This window comes from Leuciscus leuciscus (genome assembly GCF_965113295.1).
Source record: "Leuciscus leuciscus genome assembly, chromosome: 1".
Classification (NCBI taxonomy): domain Eukaryota; kingdom Metazoa; phylum Chordata; class Actinopteri; order Cypriniformes; family Leuciscidae; genus Leuciscus; species Leuciscus leuciscus.
This window is the reverse complement of record NC_138725.1, coordinates 10,782,550-10,808,645: the sequence shown is the minus strand read 5'-3', so window position 1 is coordinate 10,808,645 and position 26,096 is coordinate 10,782,550. Positions and strand designations below refer to the sequence as shown.

The following is a 26,096-nucleotide window of genomic DNA, read 5'->3' as shown; positions in this document are numbered from 1 at the left end:
GGAAGGGATGGAAGCCCGCATGAAAGACATAACTAGGCAGATGAAACAACTACAGTCAGCTATGGTCAGTGTTAAATGTAAAGTTGCATCCATCCAAATTATCATATCCTCTCCGGAGCTCGAGCCTTCCTCATATTCACCACAGTGAAGAGATATGGCCCAGAGTATCGCCCCTTATGGATCATCGGATGATTTGGAAATCAGCTAATGAAGGTTATTGTCAGCTCTTAGACAACAGTGAACCTTACCCACTTACAGCACAGCCCATACAGCAGGGAGAACTCAGCTCAACAACTCAGGCTACCAGAGCTCTGCAGCCATCCGTCCAGGTAGCAGCACAACCACTAGACCTCAGTGAGTCTACTCGCCATTCAGCTACCCTAACTGGACCAGTGCCAGAGTTTCCACAACTGCCTGGAGTTCAGTCTGCTCACCACACCCCGCTTACCCAGCGAACATATTCACCTTTTCTGCCCGTCCAGCATGCAGGTCAGCACGTCCAGTCAGGGCACCAACCAGCTCAACAGACACCCTCGACGGTGTATCTGCCAAACCAACATGCAGCCCTGCGGACATATGCACCTACACAGTCTCAAGGTATACCTCAGCCCTTACTCACAACTGTACAACAGCAGACTTATCCTCGATATGTCCAGCATCAGATCACACCACAACCTGGACCACTGCTTGGATTTCAACCTGCTTCACTCAAACAACCAGAGATAAGAACACCTTCCCGTTATATCCCTCCTTATCAGCCACCTACTGATCTGGGAGCAGCCTATTCACTTCCACAGACCAGATATTTCCCTGAAGTTCAATCACAGCCATACCAGTCTGGACTTCATTCAGCTGCACACTATCCACAGCTTACTCAAAGGGCTGCCTCACCTACAGCACCAGGATACATTTCTCCCTACAACAATCCTGCAACACTCACCATGACAGAAATGGCTATTGCAGCCTCATACGGTATTCCAAAGCCCAAACTGCCTCTCTTCAGTTCTGGAAGGGAGAGTGATTTCATCATGCTGAAAAGGGGACTGGATAGTTTACTTGGTCCACACCGACATTTGACTGAAGATTATAAATACCAAGTATTACTTGATCATCTCAAACTGCCTAGCGCCTACCAAATGGCAAAGAGATACATACATGACCCCACACCATACTCCAGTGCAATGGACGCTCTGCAGCATCGATATGGGCAGCCAAGACAGTTGGTACAGGGAGAATTAAAGACCATATTGAGCTCTCCTCCCGTGAAACCTGGCGACGGAAAGGCTTTCGAAGATTTTTCCTCAGCTGTAAACACTTTGGTGGGGATGCTAAGTCGCATGGACGGTCCTGCTCAGTCTGAACTGCAGTGCGGCTCCCACGTAGACACCCTCCTTGGTAAGCTGCCTGGCAACTACAGGGATAGCTTTGCCGAATTCTGTATTAAAAGAGGCATCATCCGCAGCGGGAGTGACCAGACATACACCTTACCTGACCTCGCTGAATGGCTGGATAGGAAGGTACAGGTGCACCAGGTGTCTCGACGTGCAGCAGAATCCAACTCAGCTGATCCCAGTCGTATCACACAGAGAGAGAATAAAGCAGGTAAATCACAGTGGGTCAAACCAGCCTCTGTTTACTTCAGCAGTGACTCTACAACAGTCAAACATCAGCAGACCTCTCCACAGCGACAACGGACCAACCTCCAGTCGGGTTCAAAGAAAGATCAGCCCACAAGCAAAGGGAGGGAGCGTTTTAAGCCCTATTGTCCGTATTGTAGGACCACCCAGGATCATTATCTCAACGGCTGTGCAGAGTTCGAAAGAATTACTACTAAAGAGAAAGCCACCTGGATAAAGGACAAAGGAAAATGTTGGAGATGTGGACGTGGACACTCTCCAGAGAGCTGCACCCTAAAGAAACTCTGTTCCATGTGCAACAAACAACACCTGCTGATACTTCATGAAGTTGTGGCCCAAGACCCGCATCTAAACATCCTCACTGTCAGTACCCCAACAAATGCAGTGTATCTGGATCACGCCAGCCACTCAGGGCGTGTCATGTTAAAAGTGGTACCAGTGCTGCTCCGTCATGGCAAGAGAACACTAAAAACACATGCAGTGTTAGATGACGGCTCTGAGCGTACTGTGATTCTGGCTGCTGCGGTCAAACATCTTGGGTTGAGCGGGGAAGTGGAGTCACTCAAATTGAAGACCATCAGACAGGATGTATTGCAGCTCCAGGGAATGGCAGTGTCATTTGAGGTGTCCGCTGACACCCAACCACGCACTTATGACTCCATCAATCAAGCTTTCACTGCAACCGAACTCCAGCTAGCTGAGCAGTCATGTCCAGGTGACAAATTAGCAAGGAAATACAACCACCTGAAAGGAGTCCCCCTACACACATTCACTAAGGTGCAGCCAATGCTACTGATTGGATCTGACCACCCTCATTTAATAACTCCGATCCACTCAGTACGTGCAGGACCGATAGGAGCACCAGTAGCAGTCTGCACCCGACTCGGCTGGGCAGTGCAAGGACCCACTAACTTTCTTCAACATCCACCCGGTGAGAGTTCCTTCCTTCACCTGTCAGTTGACACACCTTGCTCCAACCTACACAAAGATGTTCAACGCTTGTGGCAGCTTGACATTTTGCCATATAAAAGTGAGAGGGAGGTGATGCGATCCAAGCAAGACCAGGCAGCTCTCACCATGCTTGATGAGAAGAGCACCACTGTAATAGTGGATGGTGTCTTAAGATACGCAACGCCCCTCCTTCGGAAGAGGAAAGTAGCTCTGCCCTGCACATCACCTGTTGCTGTGATGCCCCTCCTTCGCTCTACAGAACGCCGTCTATCTACCAATCCTGAGTTTGCTAAAGTTTACAACCAGGAAATACACAAGCTAGTGGAGGCGGGATATGCTGAGCGGATCACCAGTGAGGAGGCCAGTCGCTCTGCCGAATCCTGGTACATTCCACACCACTTAGTACATCATAACGGAAAGGCAAGGGTGGTATTTAACTGCTCCTTTCGCTACCAGGAGAGTGCTCTGAATGATGACCTGCTACCAGGGCCTTCCCTTGGACCGTCACTATTAGGAGTTCTGCTCAGGTTTCGAGAACATGCCGTCGCTATCAGCGGAGACATACGGGCAATGTTCCATCAGATCAGACTCCTTCCTGAGGACTGCCCACTCCTCCGCTTCCTCTGGCGCGACATGGAGAGAGACAGGTCACCTGATATCTATGAGTGGCGTGTCCTGCCATTTGGCACGGTTTGCAGTCCGTGCTGCGCCATATACGCTGTGCAGCGTCACGTTCGTGATCACCAGAGCGGCAACGAAGACCTGCTGGAGACGGTAATTACCTCGTTCTATGTGGATAACTGCCTGAAATCGCTCCGCACGCCACAGCAGGCAAAGGATCTTCTCGACCGCCTGAGAGCCCTCCTAGCGAAGGGTGGATTTGAAATAAGGCAGTGGGCATCCAACAGGACAGAGGTAATCTCTCACCTCCCAACTGAGGCACGATCAACAACATCTGAGCTCTGGCTAACCGCTGAAGGAGATGACCCGAGGGAGTCCACTCTCGGCCTGGTTTGGCATTGCATGACAGACACACTGGGTTATAAATGTCAGTCTGTGACGCCTAAACAGCCCACCATGAGAAATGTATATAGGGTACTTGCCTCACAATACGACCCGCTCGGATACATAATCCCCTTCACTACCCGTGCTAAAGTCCTGGTTCAGGCTTTGTGGGCTACAGAAAGACAGTGGGACGAGCCTATTGCAGATGAGTTACTTCCAGTGTGGCAGGCCTGGGAAGGTGAGCTCCCTCAATTGCAGAACATAGTTCTTCCCCGTTGTTATGTTCCAGAAGCTGCTGACAGTGATTCATCAGTGAGGCAGATTCACATTTTTTGTGATGCCTCGGAGAAGGCGTACGGATCAGTCGCCTACCTGCGAGTGGAGGATCCAGAGGGACGCATCACTGTGTCATTCATTATGGCCAGGTCGCGGGTTGCACCCAAACGACAACAGACGATGCCGCGACTGGAATTATGTGCTGCACTCACTGGAGCTCAGCTGGCCAAAGTGCTCCAGACCGAACTGACTTTGTCCATCCAATCCGTAGTGCTGTGGTCAGACTCAACAACTGTACTGAGCTGGATACAGTCAGAGTCCAACCAGTACAAAGTATTTGTCGGTACAAGAGTTACTGAAATACTCGATCTTACCAAGCCCGGGTCATGGAGATACATTAACACGGACTTGAACCCTGCTGATGATATCACTCGCGGGAAGACTCTCTTTGAATTGTCCCAGCCAAACTGTTGGAGTCAAGGGCCTTCGTTCCTGTATCAGTCTTCAGATCGCTGGCCAGTGAACCCCTCAGTGCACATAGAGGAACCAGATGAGTTGAGAGCTCAAACCTTCTGTGGCCATATGTCTACTATCAGCAGCGATGAGCCTGATCCTGCTAAATACGATACATGGACTGAACTACTGCAGGCTACATATCAGTTCCTTCACGGGGCGGCTGCTCCAGCTATGTCTGCCGTCGACCGTATTGAAATGGAGACTACTCTGCTAAGAAGGATACAATCTGATAGTTTCCCGGAAGAATTAAAGGCACTTAAACAGGGCAAACCAGTCCATTCAGGCAGCCGTTTAAGTGCTCTAAGCCCCGAATACGACCAAGCATTAGGCCTCATTCGGGTTGGTGGTCGACTACGCAAAGCAGAGAGTCTGATCGAAGGCAGTCTTCACCCCGTTGTCATCAGCCCTGATCATCCGATCACACAGCTGTTGGTGAAGGATTACGACAACCGTCTGCACCACGCTGGTACTGAGAGAACCTTTGCTGAGATCCGGAGAAATTACTGGATCTTACGTGGTCGACAGGTAATTAAGAAACACCAGAAACACTGTGCAGAATGCTGTTTGTGGCGGAGCACCCCAGTAACACCAATGATGGCCGACCTGCCTGCTGCACGGCTCCGGATCAACAAACCTCCGTTCTGGTCCACCGGGGTCGACTGTTTTGGGCCCTATACAGTGAAAATCGGAAGAAGGCACGAGAAACGGTGGGGCATTATATTTAAATGTCTTACTTCAAGATGTGTCCACCTGGATCTGTTGCCACACATGGACACAGACTCGTTCTTACTGGCCTTGCGCCGATTCATCTCAAGACGAGGCAAGCCATACGAGATCTTATGTGACCGAGGTACCAACTTCCGGGGGGGAGACAGAGAGCTCAAAGAATCATTAGAAGATCTCGATCCCACATTGAGGCAACAGTTGGCTGACCAAAGCATAACATTCAAATTCAATCCTCCTCTTTCACCTCATTTCGGTGGCGCGTGGGAGAGGGAAGTAAGGTCAGTGAAAGCCTCCCTCCAAGTCGTATTGCGGGATCAAGTCGTATCAGAGGAGGTGCTGGCGACTGTCCTCGTGGAAGTAGAGGGCATACTTAACTCAAAGCCTTTGGGATACTCCTCTTCCGACTTGGCTGACCCCGATCCTATAACACCTAACTTGCTGCTGATGGGGCGGCACGACGCATCGCTTCCGCAGGCTGCATATGGTTCCAGTGATCTTCTAGGCCGCCGCCGTTGGAGACATAGCCAAATCCTGGCAGACCGGTTCTGGAGCCAATTCACCCACCAGTACCTTCCTGACCTTCAGCGCCGCCATAAGTGGAGGACCCCTACTGTTGCCCTCACTGCAGACCAAGTGGTTATGGTAGTAGATTCCCAGCTTCCTAGGGCACTTTGGCCCATAGGTAAGGTCATTAAACTTCATCCCAGTGGAGATGGGACAGTTCGTTCAGCGGATGTCAAAATCAAGGGGGCAGTTTACACTCGTCCGGTTACCAAGTTAGTACCTCTCCCCAAAATGCCAGAGGACCACGTGTGCAACAGGGACCTTTAACAACAGCAGGGACTTGTACTTCTTCTACACATTCATACATGAATGTGGGGGCGGCTGTTGTGAATTCCCTGCTGTGAGGAAGTCACGTCACAGCAAGCTGCTTCATACTGAGTCTGAGGGACTGTTTGCGCATGCGCAATGTGTTCGGGGAAAATTTCCTGTGTAGTCAATAGTTGGCCTTCCACTGACAGTCCGTGGTCTTCATTATTACTTTGTACAACAGTGTGCGTCGGTGATGATGTAAGTTACATGATGAGTAGATGTTGTTTATATATTTGAATGTGGCGTGATCTATTAATATTACTGGGGTAATATGTTTATTTGTTAACTTTCTATTTAGCATGTGTTGCTGAGCCCCGTGAAACAGACGTCCCGACATGTAGTTAATTACCCCACATTTTATTTCCTTATTCTACTGTTTATTTAGCTGTGTAGCTTTGTTTATTGAGGCCGTTATTATTTTGACTCTAATGTGTCAAATTACAGATCGGTAGCTGACAGGGTTTTTTTCAGTTTAGCTTGGTCACGTGACCTACCCGTGGCGCGAAGCTGCGGTGTTGTTTAATGATCCTACACTGACCCCTAGTGGCGATTTGCAGTATTACACACTGTTCATATCTGTTGTAATTCATGTTATTTTATCATTATTTACCATTGATGCCACTGAACTTTAATTAGTATTAATATTGTTTTACTGTTGTTATTTTCTGCAGGCATCACAAACCACACATACACATATTACAGTGCCCTGTAGAGTTGTAAAAGACCAATAAATTCATCTAAAGGAAAGAAGTTTCTGCGTCTTCTCTGACCGGAGGATTAGGCCAGTATACATACAGCCAGCATTTCATCACCGCAGCTGTTCCGTTACAGCGGTTATAGGACATGACACATATTTATACATTTTGAAGCCACTAGATGGCGCTCTTCTCATTTGATTTTTTTTTTTTTTTAGGCCTGCACTCTATTTTGATGTGAAATGTTGCATTTATTGAAAAATAAAATAAAATAAATAAAATAAAAATATATATATTAATTCTAATGGAAAAAATAGCTCATAAAAATTATATAATTAATGCAAAGTATCATAAAAAATTCTAAAAATTCTAAATAATAATCAGAAAACATTATAGAACAAAAATATATTTGATTGGTTGTCCTGGGAAAAAGTAAAGTAAAATTTTAAGGCTTCGTCCGTTTTCGGGCGGGAGGAAGCTAAGTGTAACCCATTTACGAAGAAGGCCAGAGGGTTTTTAAATATGAATCGCGTTTCTATGTATGAATAAATGAATGCACAGATGCGCGCTGTTGTGTAGCTACTACAGCTGGCAAAAATACTGTTTAAATATGAATCGCATTTTTGTGTGTGAATGAATGAACAGCTTTTAGCAAACTCTATTGCTATACTAAGATGAGTAAAAATCGACTACAAAAATGGGATAGATTATAAAGTTTTTACTGTAAAATACTGCCACATCAAATAAGCTTATAATGTTGCCAATTTCTGCTCGTATGATAAAATGTATACTTTAGTTTTTACAAAGAAAGATTACACTGGAAATATTGTTACAATTTTAAATGTTGTTGTAATTGTATAACCTTTTTAATAAAATAGCATATATATATATATATATATATATATATATATATATATATATATATATATATAGATAGATAGATAGATAGATGGATAGATGTATAGATGTAAACAAAATCTTAAAAGGTCAATATAAGCCTTCTCTTTAAATTATTTTTATTGTGTTTTATTAGTGACACATTTGGGTAGATAATATATTCCAAAACTTTCTGAAAATACAGTATGAGAACAATTAACTGCACAATTACTAGAAATGTTTACCTTAGATATTATACAATTTGCTGTGAAAACAACAACAACTGTGTTTCCAACTGTGAATATATATATATATATATATATATATATATATATATATATATATATATATATATATTGCTCTTGCATTCTTTCCTGTGGCTCAGTGACACACCTGAATGAAAGGCTCATTAAGTATGCGAGCCCCATTGTCTCCTCAGGTGTGAACCACTAAATATGCATGACGGTGTTGGATCGTTGCACATATTGCCTGGACCCTGCGCATATTGCCTTTCCAAACAAAAAGTGTCTTACAAAATTTAAATCAATGTATTGTTTTATGTGAATGATTAGGCAGGATGATTTTCACATCATTTTGAAGAAAAAACTCTAGGCGACAACATCCATTAGTCAAAAGTCTTGTGGACACATATGTGTTTTGTGGCCTTATTTCAGAAACTTTAGTTTTTAGTTTTTTCAATAACCATGCATAAACATTATTCTCTCAAAAATACAAACATACATGTTGCTCACATATTATGGTAGCCGTGTTTGTGCTAAATAGAGTGTAATTATACCTTTGCCATTAATATGTTTATAAGCAACTGAAAAAAGCACAAATGTCAGGGCATGTCAGAACATCTCAAGGACCCCAAAAACACCTCAGACCCCAGAAGGTTAATGTGCATTAATGTGTTTATGATAATGACTGTGGATTTACATTTGGATTTATTTACCTGAGTAAAAAATAGCTGAAAAAACAATATATTCTGTTCTAAAACTGAAAATCCGAACCCATGGTTTAATATTGCCTGTAAAACAGAAAAGATTAAATAATTATATCCACAATATCATTTACAACACAAATGCCAACAAAACACTGCATTTAATGTAAACTTCATTGGTTTTACAGTCAGTTTATGTGAAAAGAATGTGTATTATAATTCATATACTATATAAATACTAATAAATCAGCCATACCTGTGAACTCATCGATATACGGAGCCGTCCAGAGCAACATGAGAGGCCTCAGAAAATAAAGAGCAGAACAAGAGACTGACTCAGACACAGATCCTGAAACACAACCACACATTACTGTACATATAGACACATATATGAATAATCATAATGCATTGATAAACCATCAGTCCTGAAACACTGACCTTCAGAAAAACCCCAGACGACAAAAGCAAGAAACATCAGAATATTTGGACAGAAGATGAGAAACATCTGAAGACGAAAGACTGTGTCTGAGAGAAGAGACACAATAACACATGATCAGTTAATCAGTTATTATTACATTTAATCATTATTTCAACTATCATTATCAGTCATTCAGTTTTATTTAACACACACATCTCTGTTCTTTCTGGCCATTACATTTATAACTGAATGAAACATAATATTATAAATACTGAACACTGATGAAGGATAGAAGAGTTGTTCTTTTCTTTTCTGTTGACTCACCCAGTAGTCTCAGCAACACATTTATATCGGTTGAAAACTTCCTGCGATTCCAAGATAAGCCACTGTGAACTGTACATGTGTATTCTCCTTCATCTCCAGCTCTCAGATCGTCCAGACGGAGGGAGAAGTTTCTGTGTTTAATCTCCTCAGTGAAGAAATGAGCTCTATCCTGATAATCCTGCTGCTGTTTCTCTGCTCCATCTTCATACAGATGAACTAAAGTCTCTGAGTCTGAGTCTGTTCTTCTCCATTGCACCTTCAGATCCTCCATTCTAGAGGGTCTTTGTTCATAACAGGGCAGAACCACTGAAGATCCCAGAGGAACAGGTGTGTGAAGACAAGGTTCCACAGTGAATACTGAAAAATAAACATTTATGTGACATTTATTCAGGGTTAATAAACCGTCACAGAAGATTACGTTTGATTTTACTTCTGAATTTATAGCAGTGAGAGAACTGAGGTCTGATCCGCTCATCATCCATTCACACACAGTTACATAACATGTCCTCAAGTCTCTTGAATCTGATCATCTATACAGTAGCTTTGCACAACAGTAAATGACACACAGGTTTTTTTTAAATCAACCCGTCTGAGAAAATCACCATCAATATTTCTATTGAAGAAGAAATAATCACTGGATTCGGATAATGTAAAGTTTAATGACATACACTCTTTGAAAGATAATCAGAGTTTGTTCAAGGCACTTTATTAAACTAGATATCCACAGTTTCATTTGCTTTGTTTTCTGAATTATAAATGTGAAATACTTATTTTCTGTTCTGTACTTGTGATACTTTCTACTCGAGTCTCTAAACATTTTCTATTTTCCCTGTGTGTTCTCTGTCCAATCACTCATGAAGAACGCCAAAGCAACATTTAAAGGGCTATTCTCCACATCAGTCTATAATTGTGGAATAATGAGTTTCTGATGAGAATAGACGTGGTTCTCACAGGTCAAAAACACCATAATTCCTTCCACTAATTGGGGTTATTTTATATTATCTGCTAATAGCTTTTATAATCATTCCATTTCTTGATTTTTTGTCTGTAATGGGAATTTACTTTCCATAGAGACTCAGATGTACAAATCCAGAGCCAGCTGATAAAGCGTATCAATGCATGCTCAGATGAAGGTGCTGCTCATTCAAAATGTATATATACATATATGTTTATGTATATAATTAATAATATATGACCAGGCCAGACAATTACAGTTATCACTTAAATGCATCAAACTAATGTTATTAAAAATCTGGAAAACTATTTTTATTGTAACTATATTGCTTAATATATTCACAGTAGTCATACAACAGCAGCAGTTTCTTTTTTTACACTTACTCAGTTTCATCTCTGTATCGGTTGAAAACACACACTCCTCGTCCCTGTAAACTTTACATCTGTAAACTCCTTCATCTTCAGCTCTCAGTTTCTTCAGACGGAGGGAGAAGTTTCCATCTGTGATCTTCTTATTGGAGAAATGAGCTCTTTTGTGAAAGTCGTTGTGCTGTTTCTCTGGTCGACTCCCTCCATCTTCATAAAGATGAACTAAAGTCTCTGAGTCTGTTTCTGTTTCTGTTTCTGTTCTTCTTGTTCTTCTCCATTCCACCTTCAGACTTTTCTGGAACAAGCTTTTGTCAACCTGACAGGGCAAAACCACTGAAGATCCCAGAGGAAACCCTTTACCAGTCACCCAGAACTCTATAAAGGAATAGAAACATGTTGTAATGTGGAAAAACTATTAATACGAAAGAAAAGAGAAAAGAAGCAGACAAAAGATCATCTGCAGTTCAGTAACTGTAAGAAAACTTAGTCTGCAAAAAATAAGTCTGCATGATATGAAAAATAAAGTTGCATTAAAAAGGCCAAACCTTTATTAAGGGTTTATTAAGGGTTAAGTTCAGAAGTTTATGTTTGTAATTCCAGCAGTGAGAGAATTGACGTCTGATCCTCACACACACCGATCATCATCCATACACACTGTCTTATGAATTATGTATGTACAAAACTCAAAACACACCACATTTGTATAACAGTTGGTCGATCATTCACAACAATTAATGAATTCATTTGTTTTTTTATCCAAAATACAATAAAAATGATCTGTTTTCAGTTTTATAATTTTAAGCATGAATTATTTCAATAGCAAACAATCCGAGATATGTTTCAAATCGCTCTTAGAGGTGCTGAAGGAAAACTTTTCCAGTTTCAAATCAGAAAAAAAACAGTCATTACAATATAATGCAAAAAGTGATTGAGCAATTATCTCCTTAAGAATCTATATTTGATTTAACCCATAAAGCCATATAGTCAGGTTGATTCAATCATAATAAATAATCATATAAAATAATATATTTGATTTGATGGAATTAGTTCATTTAGATTTTACCACATAAAGCAGATTTTTAGATCACATGACAAACATTTCTACAGTATATTAAGTATATTTGATCAGAATATGTGTTCAGTGAAGCTATGACCATGTGTTTCTACAACTGTTCTGACAGTAGAGTTTATACTGTCAAATACTGTAAATCATACAGAATGGTGTTTGCACTAGTATATGCAATAATCATTTACTGTACACTGCTGTAGATTCATAACATGCAGACATATATTTCTTGACCTAATGTTCTTACAGTAACTGAACCGCAGATGATCTTTTGTCAGCTTTTGTCTGAGGGGATCTTTTAAGGGTTTACAATAATCATGTTTGTGAACAGAGAGTAAGCGGTCAGCTGATAACATATGACATCTGAATATGTATTTGTAATCTTGATCATATAGTTATAGCTCTGATTATACAAATAAAAATCCTGAATATATAATACGCAGTTGTCACAGTTGTGTTCTGTTTAGTTTGTTTTCATTGGACTTGTCTACCTGTCATCACGTGTCGTCTTCAGTCATTATTAGTTCAGTTGTATCACCTGTGTCTAGTTAGTTATGTGTTCCACCTGTGTTTCTGTCATTAGTGTTCATCTGTGTTGTATTTAAGTTCCTTCAGTTCAGTCAGTCTTGGTCCGTTAACTGTTGTACTTAGTGTGTGAGTATCCTGCCTGTACCCGTTGGAATTTCTATTTAGTAAAAGTTTGTATTGGAGCCTTTTTGCCTTTGCCTTATTCTGCCTGCACCACACCCTGACAACTGTATTGTTGATTAACTATTAAGAGTCGAGTTTGATTTGTTTGTATTGGTTTACTTACCCAGATCCACATTTGTCTTGGCTGAAAACACACAATCCCTCTTGTTGTAAACTGTACATGTGTATCGTCCTTTATCTTCAGCTCTCAGATTGTCCAGACGGAGGGAGAAGTTTCCATGTTTAATGTGTTCAGTAAAGAAATGAGCTCTATCCTGATAATCCTGCTGCTGTTTCTCTGCTCCATCTTCATACAGATGAACTAAAGTCTCTGAGTTTCTGCTTCTTCTTTTCCATTCCACCTTCAGATCTTCAGTTAGTAAGTTTGGAGGAACATGACAGGGAATAACCACTGAACCTCCCAGACGATCGCCGTTAAAATAATTTTGCACAACCAAACCTGAAAAGGAAAAGACATTTCATTTCAAATGTTGAGGAATAATAACCTCACTATCAGCCTCTGTCTAGGCTGTTTTAATCACACTAAATACAGCGGTAAGTATTACTACATTAACACTTCAGATAATGCTATTGGAAACAAGCATAACTAATTAGTAAGTAATATCACATTTAGGACTGGGATAGTTCCTTAATAGGTAATTGTAATTATTATAATCTTTTTTTTTTTTTTATAATCGGTTGTTGATAGTTATTAATGAGGCTATAACCTCATTAAGTAATTATTGATATTAGCTTATCTGAGATGTGAGCAATTGTCTTTTTTTTCTTTTTTTTACTCTAAATGTAGTCATAAGATGCATCACTAATTACTCAAGTGTTAACTTGTCACTCTGCAGGAGCTATAGTGATCTGGACCATTATTTTAAAGTGAAAAAATGTTTTGAATGTAGTGACAACGACGAATCAGAAAAAAGACGCAGATTGATGTCATCAGAATGACAAAAACACATTTCACAAAAATATTCAAACAAAAACAATAGTCGTCTAGCAATGCTTTTCTCCAATGATGTAATGATGAGCAATCTGTCTATAGGTAGATTTTGCCACAGAATCCCAGTAAATCAGAATATGTTCCTGTTATAATTGTACCTTTAGTCTGAGATCTGCAGTAGATCAGACAGCAGAGCAGAAGTGCAGATCCAGATGCAGAGATACAGAGAATCAGCATTATTATGTGGAGAGCAGAGAAACCTGTCAAACACACACACTTAATAATGCTGTTATTGTGCAGTTCCTTATATATATATTGCACAAATGTGTCCCTAAGATATGATAAAGTAAGAACACACACACACACATTTAGCTAAAAGGAGACATTCAATAGATTTCTAGGGTGTTATCGCTAATTACAAATACTAACCCACACTCTAGCAAAGCTTTGGATATATTGAATAAATTGTTTAAATGTAAATCATCATTGTAAAATTGTAACTAAATATGATCTTTTAAACTGGTATGTCTCCACCTCCACTTAATGAGTTTATTAGACAAAATCATAACTCATCTATAGAGGAGATTGGACAATAACACATAGAAGAAGTGCTTTTGGGCAGTCAGCCTTTTCCTATAGAGCATCACATACCTGGAAAACTGAACCTACAGAATTATGAAATATTACATCCTTTACTTCTTTCTCTGCATCGATAAATCATTGGTTATTAGGTAATCAAACATTTCTTCATAATTTGGAGTAGTGGTTTATTTCTGTCTCATATTTAAATTCATTCTGTGTTTGTGTTAATATGCCCTGGTTATGGCTATGTTTGCTGGAATGTGCTTTTATATGATTTTCCATGTTTTATATACTTATGTACTTTTCTTTATCATCAACTGCCAGGGGCTACAGATGAAAATGAGCCTGTATGGCTAAATCTGGCACATTTATGATGGACACATTAATATAATAATGTATTGTCCCTTTTAAATAAAGAATAACAAATGTGAAATGTGTGTGCGAAGATGAAAGCTGAAAAAGATTAAAGAGAACTGTGTGACAAGTTTTGAAAAAGTACTGAGAAAAAAGCTGTTGTATAAAAAAAAAACGAATTACTGAAAAGATAATTGCAGAGTATCCCATGAGAAAGCACATCCGTAGCTTATTTAATTTAATAAATAAAAAATATAATACAAAACTAAACTATATAAATATAAAAACAATATATTGAATGTTTTTGATGTTATTTGACAAGCCAAAACTGTCCTTTTAATAATTTCATTCAAGTATTATGAAAAAAAAGTTAGGTTTTTTGTTAGTTAGTAATTAGTTTTTTTATGACTCACCCAGTTGTTCCAGCACTACAGTTGCATTGGCTGAATCTCTTCCAGCAAACACTTGACACATGAAAACCCCTTTATCCTCAGTTCTGACGCTCTTCAGTCGGACAGAGAAGTTTCCTTTGGGGATTTCAGCAGTGAAGAACTCAACTCTGTCTCGGTATCGCTCGTCTGAATCTGGAAAAACCTTGTTGTTTTCGTAGAGCAGAACCAGAATGTCTTCTTCATCTTCATCGGTTTTCTTCCAAGAAACCTGTTTTAAGTCTTCAGGTGTGACGTGAGAGTCTACAGAGCAGTTCAGAGTGACGTCTTCACCCACATACGCAGATATGGACCGATCTGATCCTGAGACTAGCAAACGCTCTGAAAGAACAAACTGTGTAAATATCACACACTCAAAGTATTTCTGAAGATCCATTTCAGTTCAGACTCACCAACATCTTTTATCTGAACCTCAGTCTCTCCAGACTCCTTCTGAGTGTGAACTGTACATGTGTATTCTCCTTTATCTTCAGCTCTCAGATTGTCCAGACGGAGGGAGAAGTTTCCATGTTTAATCTCATCAGTAAAGAAATGAGCTCTATCCTGATAATCCTGCTGCTGTGCCTCTGGTCGACTCTCACCATCTTGAAACAGATGAACTAAAGTCTCTGATTCTTTCCTTCTCCATTCCACCTCCAGATCCTCCATTAGTAAAGGTTCATCAACATGACAGGGCAGAATCACTGAAGATCCCAGAGGAGCAACCAGAGGACCAGAGGGACCGTGCAGAATGAATCCTGAGACAGAGAAACAAAATAAGCTTGTTATGTAGTTTTTCAAAGGATAATGGTTATATACTGATATATAGAGCATAATTACTGACATGAACAAGTATTTATGTACAGTAGGTATATTCAGGGGTGTCCCTAGGGCTCGACCCCAAATGTTGTTTTTGGTTTCTAGTTATTTACATTTACATTTACATTTATATTTATTCATTTAGCAGACGCTTTTATCCAAAGCGACTTACAAATGAGAACAATAGAAGCAGTTAAACTAAAAAGTAGGACAACAATATGCAAGTGCTATTAAATGAATAGATATAGAAGAGAAAGTGTTAGTATTAATTGATCAAGTGTTGCCGAAAAAAGATACTGTACGTCTTCAGCCTTTTCTTGAAAATTGCTATGGACTCAGTAGCTCTGGTTGAGTTAGCCAGATCATTCCACCAGCAGGGAACAGTAATGGTAAAGGTCAGAGAAAGAGATTTTGTGCCTCTTTGAGATGGTACCACAAGACGTTGTTCGCTTGCAGAGTGCAAGTTTCTGGATGGCACGTAAGTCTGAAGTAATGAGTTTAGGTAAAAGGGAGCAGAGCCAGTGGTTGTTCTGTAGGCAAACGTCAGTGACGTTTTGCTGTGCATTTTGGATCAGTTGCAGAGGTTTGACAGTGCAAGCTGGAAGACCCGCCAGGAGAGCATTACAATTGTCCAGCGCTTGGACAAGGAGTTGTGTAGCCTGCTCTGATAGGAAGGGCCTGATGTTGTATAAGGCAAATCTGCAGGATCCAGCAGTTATAGCAATGTTATCTGTAAAGTTAAATTGATCATCAATCACAACTCCAAGGTTCCTAGCTGATCTTGATGGAGTTATGGATCAGTTTGTCCTAGCTGAATAACCTAGCTGAATGGAGAAGTTGTGGTGTAGTGTTGGGTTGGCCGCCGCCAATGGCCGGGACCACAAGCAGCTCTGTCTTCGCAAGGTTTAGTTGAAGGTGGTGGGCCTGAAACACCCCTGAATTCGGCAATGACGTGTTTTATGCAATATTTATATCACGTTTAAATTTTAACTCAATACATTTGAATGCGCTATAGGTCTATAACTGAACTTTAACATCTTAATATTTGGTAAAAGTTTTTATGATCTCAGACATTACCACAAAAAAATAACGAGTTAAGTGATTCAACCTTTTATTTCAACATTACACTTTTGAGTATACATTCATACATTGAAGTAGAGAAGAAAATTATAGACTGGCATTACATACAAAGTAAAATTATAATGACATTTACAGATGGTCTAACCAGAATAGAAAATCTCTGCAGGCTATCATGTTTTGCTCTAGGATGTAGCTGACCAGTTCTCTTACGAGAGGTCTCTCGTACTTGCGTAAGATATCTTACGCTAGGGGAAAACCTCTTTTCCTCGAGATATTGAAGCCAAAAATTATCCTTAATTTTGCAATAATGTAAAACACATTGCAGCAGCATGCAGACATGGGCGAGACAGCTCCCCCGCCCATTGGCTGCTCTGCGGCAACTGCACCAGCCTATCGATAGAGGCTCCTCATGACGTCAGAACCAATGAGGGCGCTTCGCGCCCAATACGTCATGTCCCGCCGAAATCGGGTGGGGCCAGGGCTATAAATACGGCCCAGAGAGGCTGGTTTGGTCAGTTTTTTATCTCTTCAGCGGGCTCACGCATCGCTGGATCCTGAGAGGAAGCCGCGCCGTCTGATTACAAGCACCCAGCGGGATTACTCTGCATCTGAAGCTGCCGGTCGACAACTCGCCGCCTTCAGTCGCCGTTCCTGCTGACGCTTTCCGGCGTACATATCCTTTTCTCTGTTACTGTGTTTTGTGTATGTGTGTGTGTTCGCCGCCGCGACACACACTCTCATTGCACTAAAAGAGCCGGACGTCTTTTTCAAGACGCCCCTTTCCCCCCCAACCCGCAAAGCTCGCCGGTGCGCCCGCTTGCCTTGCCTGCTTGGAGGATGATACCTGCTCTCCCTCTGTTCGAGCCGCGCAAACCGCGCCGTTCACAGGGGATGTCAGGAGCGGACGGTCACGGGGCTAGCTTTCTCTCTCCCTCTTTTCGAGCCGCGCACAATGCGCCGTTCACAGGGGAGGCTGGAAGCGGACGGTCGGGGTTAGTTTTTCTTTACGTACAAGAAAGCTACCCTGCCTCTGCGCCCCATTCGCGCGTCAATCAACGCCGAAGAAAACATGTTGACGCTCTTATATGCTCGTGCATCTGAAAGCCTTTGTGTTCCCGCCTGTGGCTCAGTGGCGGAATCTTTGGTTTTTCACACGAGAGACCGGGGTTCGAATCTCGGTCTAACGGCAGATTAATTATGCCTCCAATGCTTCGCTCTGTCAGTTCCCTGAAAGGCGACTGCAGATGTGCATTTTGCAGCCAACGAGCGCGTTGTACAACCCGCTCGCCTGCACCCAAACACCGTTTCTATGGTTCCCGTGCGTCACTGGCGAAAGGAGAAAAGAGCGTTAATGTCCCGCTGCGGCCGGGCCGAATTCTATTTCTCATACATTTCTCATTCCCCTCTGAAGTTCAGGCGACTGGAAATGTCATACTGCAGTGAGCGAGCCTGTTGTAATGCACGCACGCCTGCAGACAAACGCCAGCATGTTGACGCTCTCTGTTTCTATGGCAACTTCTCGCTCGTTCAGTTCCAGTAAATGCGACTGTTCCAGTGTATTCTGCAGTAAACAAGTCGGCGACACAGCCCGCTTGCCTGCACACAAACGCCGCTTTACGGCTACCCAGATAAATCCCATTGAGTGTATTTTCTGGTGTTCCGGCCACGGCCGATGGTGTTATGAGTGTGGACGAAATGCCCACTGCCCAGTGCTCATTCCTACACAGGAACACAGCCCGTCGCACAGGGCTCGCGCACATGAAATCGACCCAGATCGATTGCGCATTAAATGTGGTAAATGTGCCCACTGCCCAGTGCCCACAAACACTACGTTCTGCATGTCTCAAGGTTTCTGCAAAACGAAACCAACATGCATTTGCTCTGCTCAGGCAGACAATGCTCTCAGTGTTGTAAATGTGCCCGCTATCCCACGCCCACATTCACACATAGACATGACAGGTCTTACGGGACTCGCCCAGCCCTCCCCCTCTCGGTTGACCACCGCAGAGGAGTCGAGCGCGGGCAATCTGCCCGCTGTTATCAGCGCGCCCCCTGCCTCAAATGTCATAAGCGCGACGCTTATGTTGCAGCACACTGAAGCCCCTCTGTCGCTGAGCGACCAGAGCGCGCTTCGCATTCAACCCCTAGCCATTCGTGCAAACGCATGGGCAAGGCTACCCGGGGTTTCGAAGTGGGTGCTAGACATTATAGAAAGAGGCTATTCGCTACAGTTCGGTCGACGCCCGCAACGCAGAGCGGCGCGAATCGATACTACGGTGAAAAAGGAAGTAGCACACCTACTTCGGGCCGAAATAGCGAAGTTACTGAGCAAAGGGGCTATAGAACCCCTATCACAAGCTCAGAGCGAAGGGGGCATGTACAGCAGATATTTTCTGGTACCCAAAAAAGACGGGGGTCTCAGACCCATTTTTAGATCTAAGACGACTAAACAAAGCACTTCTGAAATGACGGTTCAGAATGCTCACGACCAAGAAAATCCTCTCGCAAATTTGCCAAGGGGACTGGTTCATGTCGATAGATCTGAAAGACGCTTATTTTCAAATACAAATAGCGTCACGTCACAGGCGAATTTTGAGATTCGCCTTCGAGGGCCAGGCATATCAGTACACAGTCCTGCCATTTGGCCTATCCCTGGCACCTCGCGTATTCACGATGTGCATGGATGCAGCGCTCGCACCCCTCAGGCTCCAAGGCATACGAGTGCTGAATTATTTGGACGATTGGCTGGTTCTAGCTCGATCACAGTCGGAGCTCATAGAACACAGGACCATATTACTCGATCACCTCGAGAATTTAGGTCTCACAGTCAATTGGGCAAAGAGTTCACTGTCTCCCAGTCAGAAAATATCTTTTCTGGGCACAGATCTGGACTCGCTGTCTATGACAGCACAGCTGTCGCCGCAGCGCAGACTAAGTATTCAGCGCATGACAGAGATTTTTCGCCACGGCGCTTATTTAGTCCCGCTCAAAAAGCTTCAAAGGATGCTGGGTCTCATGGCTTCAGCATCCTCAGTGCTTCAGCTGGGTCTGCTTCGCATGTGCCCGCTGCAGTATAGGTTGAAAGCGCGCGCCGCGCAGAGCTTGGACCTCCGGTCTCGCGCGCCTCAAGGTCGATCAGAAATGCGTCGCAGCTCTGAAACCTTGGACAGTGACCGACTGGTACCGGTCAGGTGTAAGCCTGGGGACTTCCTCGAGTGTGAAGGTGGTGTCTACGGACGCCTCAACCTCGGGATGGGGAGCGCTGCTCGAGGGCAGACCGTTATTCGGCCAGTGGTCAGAACGGGAAAAGCTTCTGCATATAAACTGCCTGGAAATGATGGCAGTCGACAACGCGCTGAGGCGCTTTTGTCCTCAGATAAAAAGACACCACGTCTTGGTCCGTTCGGACAACATGTCAGTGGTGGCTTATATAAATCACCAAGGAGGTATCAGATCCAGAATCCTTCAAAGGCTGACGGAACGCCTCCTGGTCTGGGCTCAGCACAATCTGCGCTCGCTCAGGGCAGCGCATGTGCTCGGCCATCTGAATGTGGGACCAGACAGACTGTCCAGAAACAATCTGCCGACAGGAGAATGGTCTTTACATCCACAGACAGTCAAAATGCTATGGAGGACATTTGGCAGAGCGGAAATAGACCTATTTGCGTCTCAAGAGAACGCTCATTGTCAGGAATTCTTCTCCAAGAGCAGGGATGCGCTGGCCCCGCTGCCCGCTCTATGCGTTTCCCCCTGTCACGCTCCTACCCCAGGTGTTAGAGCGAATCAGGGAGAGCGGATGCCCAGTGCTACTCGTCGCCCCATTTTGGACAAACCAAGTCTGGTTTCCAGTCCTGATGCAGCTGACGAGTACTGCCCCGTGGCCGATACCGGTGAGGAGGGATCTCCTCTCGCAGGCGAACGGCTCGATCTGGCATCCTCGCCCGGAGCTTTGGTCCCTACATGTGTGGGCCATCAACGGGTACCTGTTAACCTCCCAGCGGGAGTGTTAAACACGATCACGCAGGCTAGAGCTCCATCTAGGAGGCGGCTCTATTCCTCAAAATGGTCTGTGTTCACTAGCTGGTGTACAGCGAGTGGCACTTCACCCTCACGCTGTGGGGTGCCGGAGGTTCTCTCCTTTTTACAAGAGCTTCTGGATAAGGGCAGAATCCCATCCACGCTCAAAGTTTATGTGGTGGCCATAGCAGCGTTCACTGAACCACCGCTTGGCCAGTCATTAGGAAGGAACGATCTGGTCATTCGCTTCCTTAGAGGAGCTAAGAGGCTGAACCCTCCCAGACCACCCTCAGTTCCCGTTTGGGACCTTTCCACGGTTCTGGAAGCCATGAAAGGTGCCCCATTCGAGCCAATACAGTCAATAGACCTGAAACTCTTGTCTTTCAAAACAGTGTTTCTTCTGGCTCTCGCTTCAGTGAAGCGCATAGGGGATTTGCAAGCGCTCTCAGTGAGCACGACGTGTATGGAGTTTGGGCCGAATGACTCGAGAGTCATACTCAAACCAAAGCACGGATATGTTCCTAAATCCCTCAACACACCGTTTAGGGCACAGGTTATCTCCCTGTCGGCCCTGCCGGTATCTGAAGAGGAAGGGGACGCAGGCTTCCTTTGCCCGGTCAGGGCGTTAAGAGCCTATGGGCCCTATTTTAACGATCTGAAACGCAAGTGTCAAAGCGCAAAGCGCAAGTAACTTTGTGGGCGGGTCTCGGCGCTGTTGCTATTTTCCCGGCGGGATAAATGACTATTGCGCCAGGCGCAAATCTAAAATGGGTTGGTCTGAAGTAGCTTCATTATTCATAGGTGTGGTTTGGGCGTAACGTGAAATAAACCAATCAGAGCGTCATCTCACATTCCCTTTAAGAGCAAACGCGCTTTTTCCATAGCGGATTGCTATTGTAACGGCGGATTTGCCAGGCGCGCGCCAGGAGCGGTTCACAGCCAAGGAGAGCAACGCTCTCGTCACGGCCGTAAAAGAGAGAAGTTACATTGAAATGGAGAAACCCACCCAAATTAACTTCGGTTAAACAGGCGTATGATAATTTGGGTAAATGTGTAAGCTAGATGTATGCTTTTATAATAAATAGTCTATCTATCTATCTATCTATCTATCTATCTATCTATCTATCGTAATAATGTATTCAAAAATGAAAACTGCTGCTTCTGTGTAGATGAGAGAATCAAAGTGTAGGCTATGTGCGTTGTGCACACGCTACATTGATTATGGCCAAGCATGCGCCCTTAAAATAGCATATGAATAACATGCGCAACGCGCCACTGACTTTAAACAATTTTTTCCTGGTTAGTGGCGCAATTGTTTTCTAAACCTGCAAAATAGCATGAATGAACGTTTGCGCCGGAACACGCCTCCTCTTTGCGCTGAACCGCCCCCGGGAGCGCAAGTGTATTTCCTAACTTACCGACGTGCTTCTGTGGAGGGAAAAGTCCGCTTTGCGCGGGTGCAAAATAGGAATGATACATGCGTCGGTGTACAAAGTCACTTGCGCTGGGTGCAAGATAGGGCCCTATGTGTCTCGCTCATCTGTTTTCAGACAGACGGAGCAGCTCTTTGTTTTGTTCAGCGGACGTTCTAAGGGACTAGCTGCATCAAAACAGAGTCTATCCAGATGGATAGTTGATGCTATAGCGCTAGCTTACACATCCAAGGGCCTGCAATGCCCGATAGGTGTCAAAGCGCACTCCACAAGAGGCATGGCCTCGTCGTGGGCTTGGTCCAGTGGGATTGCCTTGCAAGATATCTGTATGGCGGCAGGCTGGGCCTCCCCGTCTACATTTATAAGGTTTTATAACCTCGAGGTTCCCGCTTTGCAAGCTAGGTTGCTCTCGGTTTAATTTTTCAGTATTGCCCGCCCGATGCTATCGGCTCGGGATGCTGAAACTGCTAGAGCGGCGATCACTGATCGCCTATATACTTCTGTGGGCAATACGTAAGTCCCCCATATTTACCAGTCCAAGCTGAGTTCGCCCTGGCTGTGTGGAACACTTGATATAACATGCTCTTATCAGAGCTCAATATTACAGGAATGATGCTATTCTAGCCCCTCTTCCCGGATTCTCTGTGAGTCCCTTGTGATTAGGCACTGTATGAGCCCCGGGCACCTGCCCTTGGGACTTTAGTGTTATGTCTCAAGCACGCACGGCGTTTTACATTGTGTTCCCCTAGCGTAAGATATCTTACGCAAGTACGAGAGACCTCTCGTAAGAGAACGTACTCGGTTACTAACGTAACCTCGGTTCTCTCTAGAAGAGGGAACGAGTACTTGCGTATCTTGCCGTGCATGCGTCATGTTCTGATTCGCTTCAGCGATGAAAAAACTGATTAAACCAGCCTCTCTGGGCCGTATTTATAGCCCTGGCCCCACCCGATTTCGGCGGGACATGACGTATTGGGCGCGAAGCGCCCTCATTGGTTCTGACGTCATGAGGAGCCTCTATCGATAGGCTGGTGCAGTTGCCGCAGAGCAGCCAATGGGCGCGCGAGCTGTCTCGCCCATGTCTGCATGCTGCTGCAATGCGTTTTACATTATTGCAAAATTAAGGATAATTTTTGGCTTCAATATCTCGAGGAAAAGAGGTTTTCCCCTAGCGTAAGATATTTTACGCAAGTACTCGTTCCCTCTTCTAGAGAGAACCGAGGTTACGTTAGTAACCGAGTACGATTTTCAGAGTTTCACCGTTGTCAGTTTTTGCATTTTTTGACAGCAGTGACACACAGAGATCTGTTACAAATATACACATACACAGTATTTTAGTGACTCCTGGATCGTCACAACATTCACGCAACACATCTAGAACTTTTCTGAGGATAACACCGATCGGCTCTTTGCCATTAAAAAAACATGGGGGTCACATCTGTCCATGGATTTGTCAGGCCTCTTATGACATCCATTTCATTTTTGAGATTTGTCACATGCTTGGTGTCCTGCGCACAATCGTTTTTCATATCACACGCAGCATCAATGATCCTGTGCATCAAGCCAACCATCTGGCCTCTAAAATAATCTTTAAACATACAGTCTAGCGTAGCTCTTAAACGGCACTCATTGCCCGTGGCGCACTCGCACACCTCCGGCTGCATGTGCACAGCATCGCCAGAACTCTTCGGACAGTCGCTCTCCATCAGCTTTTAGATTTTTAGAACTCAACTTTGTGCACGGTATAAACTTTGTCCCCGTAGTTTGCGTCAGACTCAGACAAACAGGAATGTTGAAGCAGACTTTGACAGTCCATGTAACAACCAGACAATATTCCTTCAACTTTGATCAATGAGATGTTGCAGTAGCACAGCAGTCCACGGCTAGTAGAGCTAGAGCCCTTCAGTTAGGAAAACCAGGGTTGTATGCGATAACTGAGGCTGAGCTCAGCCCTGGAGGGGCTGTATAGGGGTGTCGTCATCATGACGTTGTAAACAGCTATATAGGATTAAAGCCACATTGAATCAGAAGTAGCGTCATGGAGAAGTTATGCATATGCCACCAGAGAGATGGGTGAATTGTTCACAATAAGTTCCATAACAAGCATTTAGAGAGTAGCTAGGATGTATTTCATTTTGCACAGGCTTTAAGTTAACTTTTACCAAATATTAAGATGTTATTAATATTGTAGCGAATCAACTCAAATGAGGGGAATATATAATTAATAATTAATAATTAATCATACTGGTTATGAGCCATTATTACCTACACATTTTAAATCACCCAAAAAGCGGATACATAGCCTGTATATTTGTATCTCTATATATAGATAATTAACCACAACAAATTATAATCAATTATAAATATACAGATAGGCTATAGATCAAATTTCAGAATAACCTACAAAGTTAATTTCACATCGAATAATCCGTTCGTCCACCGAACCGACCATACAATCTTCTTATCAACTCTCAAGGAGTGTTATTCTTCTTATAAACTCTCAAGAAAGGCTATTCTTATGGTCATGAAGAAAAACTTTCTTGTTCTATAAGATTACTAACTTGTAGGCTAATCAACAATATAAAGTTTGTAGCTTAAGATCACACATTTAAGAGGCTTTGTTCGATGAGCAGCAGACAGAGACAATCAAGTGTATAATGGGTTTTTAACCTGTTAAGCTTCACCAGTGCGCCGGCGTGTTTTTGTTTGTTTTTTTTAAATAGTTCAAAGTTACTATCAGATTTAATGTTATTACTGCAAACATGCCCCTGCGGGGCCCATGCTGGCTTTTTGCGGGCACAGTTGGCTAGGGCCAGCCCACACCAAACCTAAACAGGCCCAGTGCGGGCTTGCCCAGGCGAGGCCCACAGCTTTGGGCTCACCGCGGGCTATCTGTGAGCAGCCCACACTAGCGGGCTGCCCACATTAAGCCCATGATGGCCCATTGTGGGCCAGCCCGTTCGGGCCCAGAGCAGATTTTGTACCTTTGGGCCCATGCAGGTTTTGTTTAGGTAGCCCACTTTCATTACATTTTGGCTGCTTTTAAAAATTGAATGTGAAATTCAATAAGACCTAACATTTATAACTCTGCTCAGAAGGAATAAAAAGAAAAAATCCATTATTGTGTCTACAAAACAACGCATGATCCCTTTAAAAACTCTAAGAACAAATCTATTATTTTTACTGGATATGATGATTGTAATGTAATCCAAAATTAACAGTGTACCATGCAATTGGTGGTAAAAAATCTGGCTGCCTCGTAATTTAAAAAAAAATCTACCAACCTAGTTCATTTTGAATCCTGCATATAAAACAATAGGCTTTTAATTTATTTGAGAAGGTCAAAATGTAAAGTTGTTGATGGTACAGAGATATGAAGAAGTTATAACTAGTTATTATGATATCCATCACTCTGGCAGAGTTAGTTGAGTTTAAATTAAATTGTAATCTTCTCTCTTCTTTGTGTCTGTTTTTATACAATTCCCCATAGATGTATAGGCCTAATGCCATTTATATCATTCTAATATAGCTAAACATTTTCAACAATAAAAAATACATTAAATTTAAAGAAAAGACATGTTCACATGACTAATTACACCTCAGTCAAGTCAAATAAATGTTTATTCATTATAGTTGCTTTTCACACCATTGTCTACAACACTCAAAACAACATTGGAGATCATATTAACATATTAACATGCCTAAGACTTTTGCACAGTATTGTACATAAATGTCTATATTCATTAGAACGTTGTTCTATCTCTATTTCATTTGCATAAAAATATAACTGTTTTCATGAATATTACCTGACATCGTCCCCAACAGTTTGTGAATTTGTTGGACATTGGGATGTTTTAACAGTCAAAACTTTTATTACTTTTTACTTTTTCTTCTATTTATCGGATACCAGACACAGGATTTTTATTCTTGTCATCTTAATTTATTAAATCTCTTAGGGTATAAAAAGGATGTGCACATATTTTATTACAATTTTATTTTATTTTATTTTATTTTATTACGAGTGTGAGAATTAAACAAATAATAATAATACATAGGTTATTTACGCTTTTCAAAACACTTTGCCCTCGTTGTTTAAATAAAGTTTAAATACG

The 26,096-nt window shown here is 42.8% G+C and overlaps 2 protein-coding genes and 1 long non-coding RNA gene across 3 annotated transcripts in view; 2 read left to right on the top strand and 1 right to left on the bottom strand.

Moving 5' to 3' along the window:
* Positions 1–26,096, top strand: part of LOC309492825 — a 143,374-nt gene that overhangs the window by 35,551 nt on the left and 81,727 nt on the right. The gene's annotated exons all lie outside the window — the stretch shown is intronic.
* LOC309508357 (uncharacterized protein) lies at positions 1,929–6,808 on the top strand (the record flags this gene model as incomplete). Its single annotated transcript, XM_082182955.1, has 2 exons — positions 1,929–6,182; positions 6,656–6,808. One exon carries the CDS (start codon positions 1,929–1,931, stop codon positions 5,940–5,942), a length of 4,014 nt encoding a protein of 1,337 aa, XP_082039081.1. The 3' UTR covers positions 5,943–6,182; positions 6,656–6,808.
* LOC309488812 (uncharacterized protein) overlaps positions 8,456–26,096 on the bottom strand; it is a 70,106-nt gene continuing 52,465 nt past the window's right edge. Inside the window, exons 2-10 of the mRNA XM_082157232.1 lie at positions 15,049–15,393; positions 14,621–14,977; positions 13,430–13,531; positions 12,444–12,779; positions 10,579–10,938; positions 9,241–9,597; positions 8,937–9,023; positions 8,755–8,847; positions 8,456–8,585 (exon numbers count right to left, since the gene is read on the bottom strand). Coding sequence (XP_082013358.1) covers positions 8,503–8,585; positions 8,755–8,847; positions 8,937–9,023; positions 9,241–9,597; positions 10,579–10,938; positions 12,444–12,779; positions 13,430–13,531; positions 14,621–14,977; positions 15,049–15,393 — 2,120 coding nt within the window. The 3' untranslated portion in view covers positions 8,456–8,502. The remainder of the gene's footprint in view (positions 8,586–8,754; positions 8,848–8,936; positions 9,024–9,240; positions 9,598–10,578; positions 10,939–12,443; positions 12,780–13,429; positions 13,532–14,620; positions 14,978–15,048; positions 15,394–26,096) is intronic.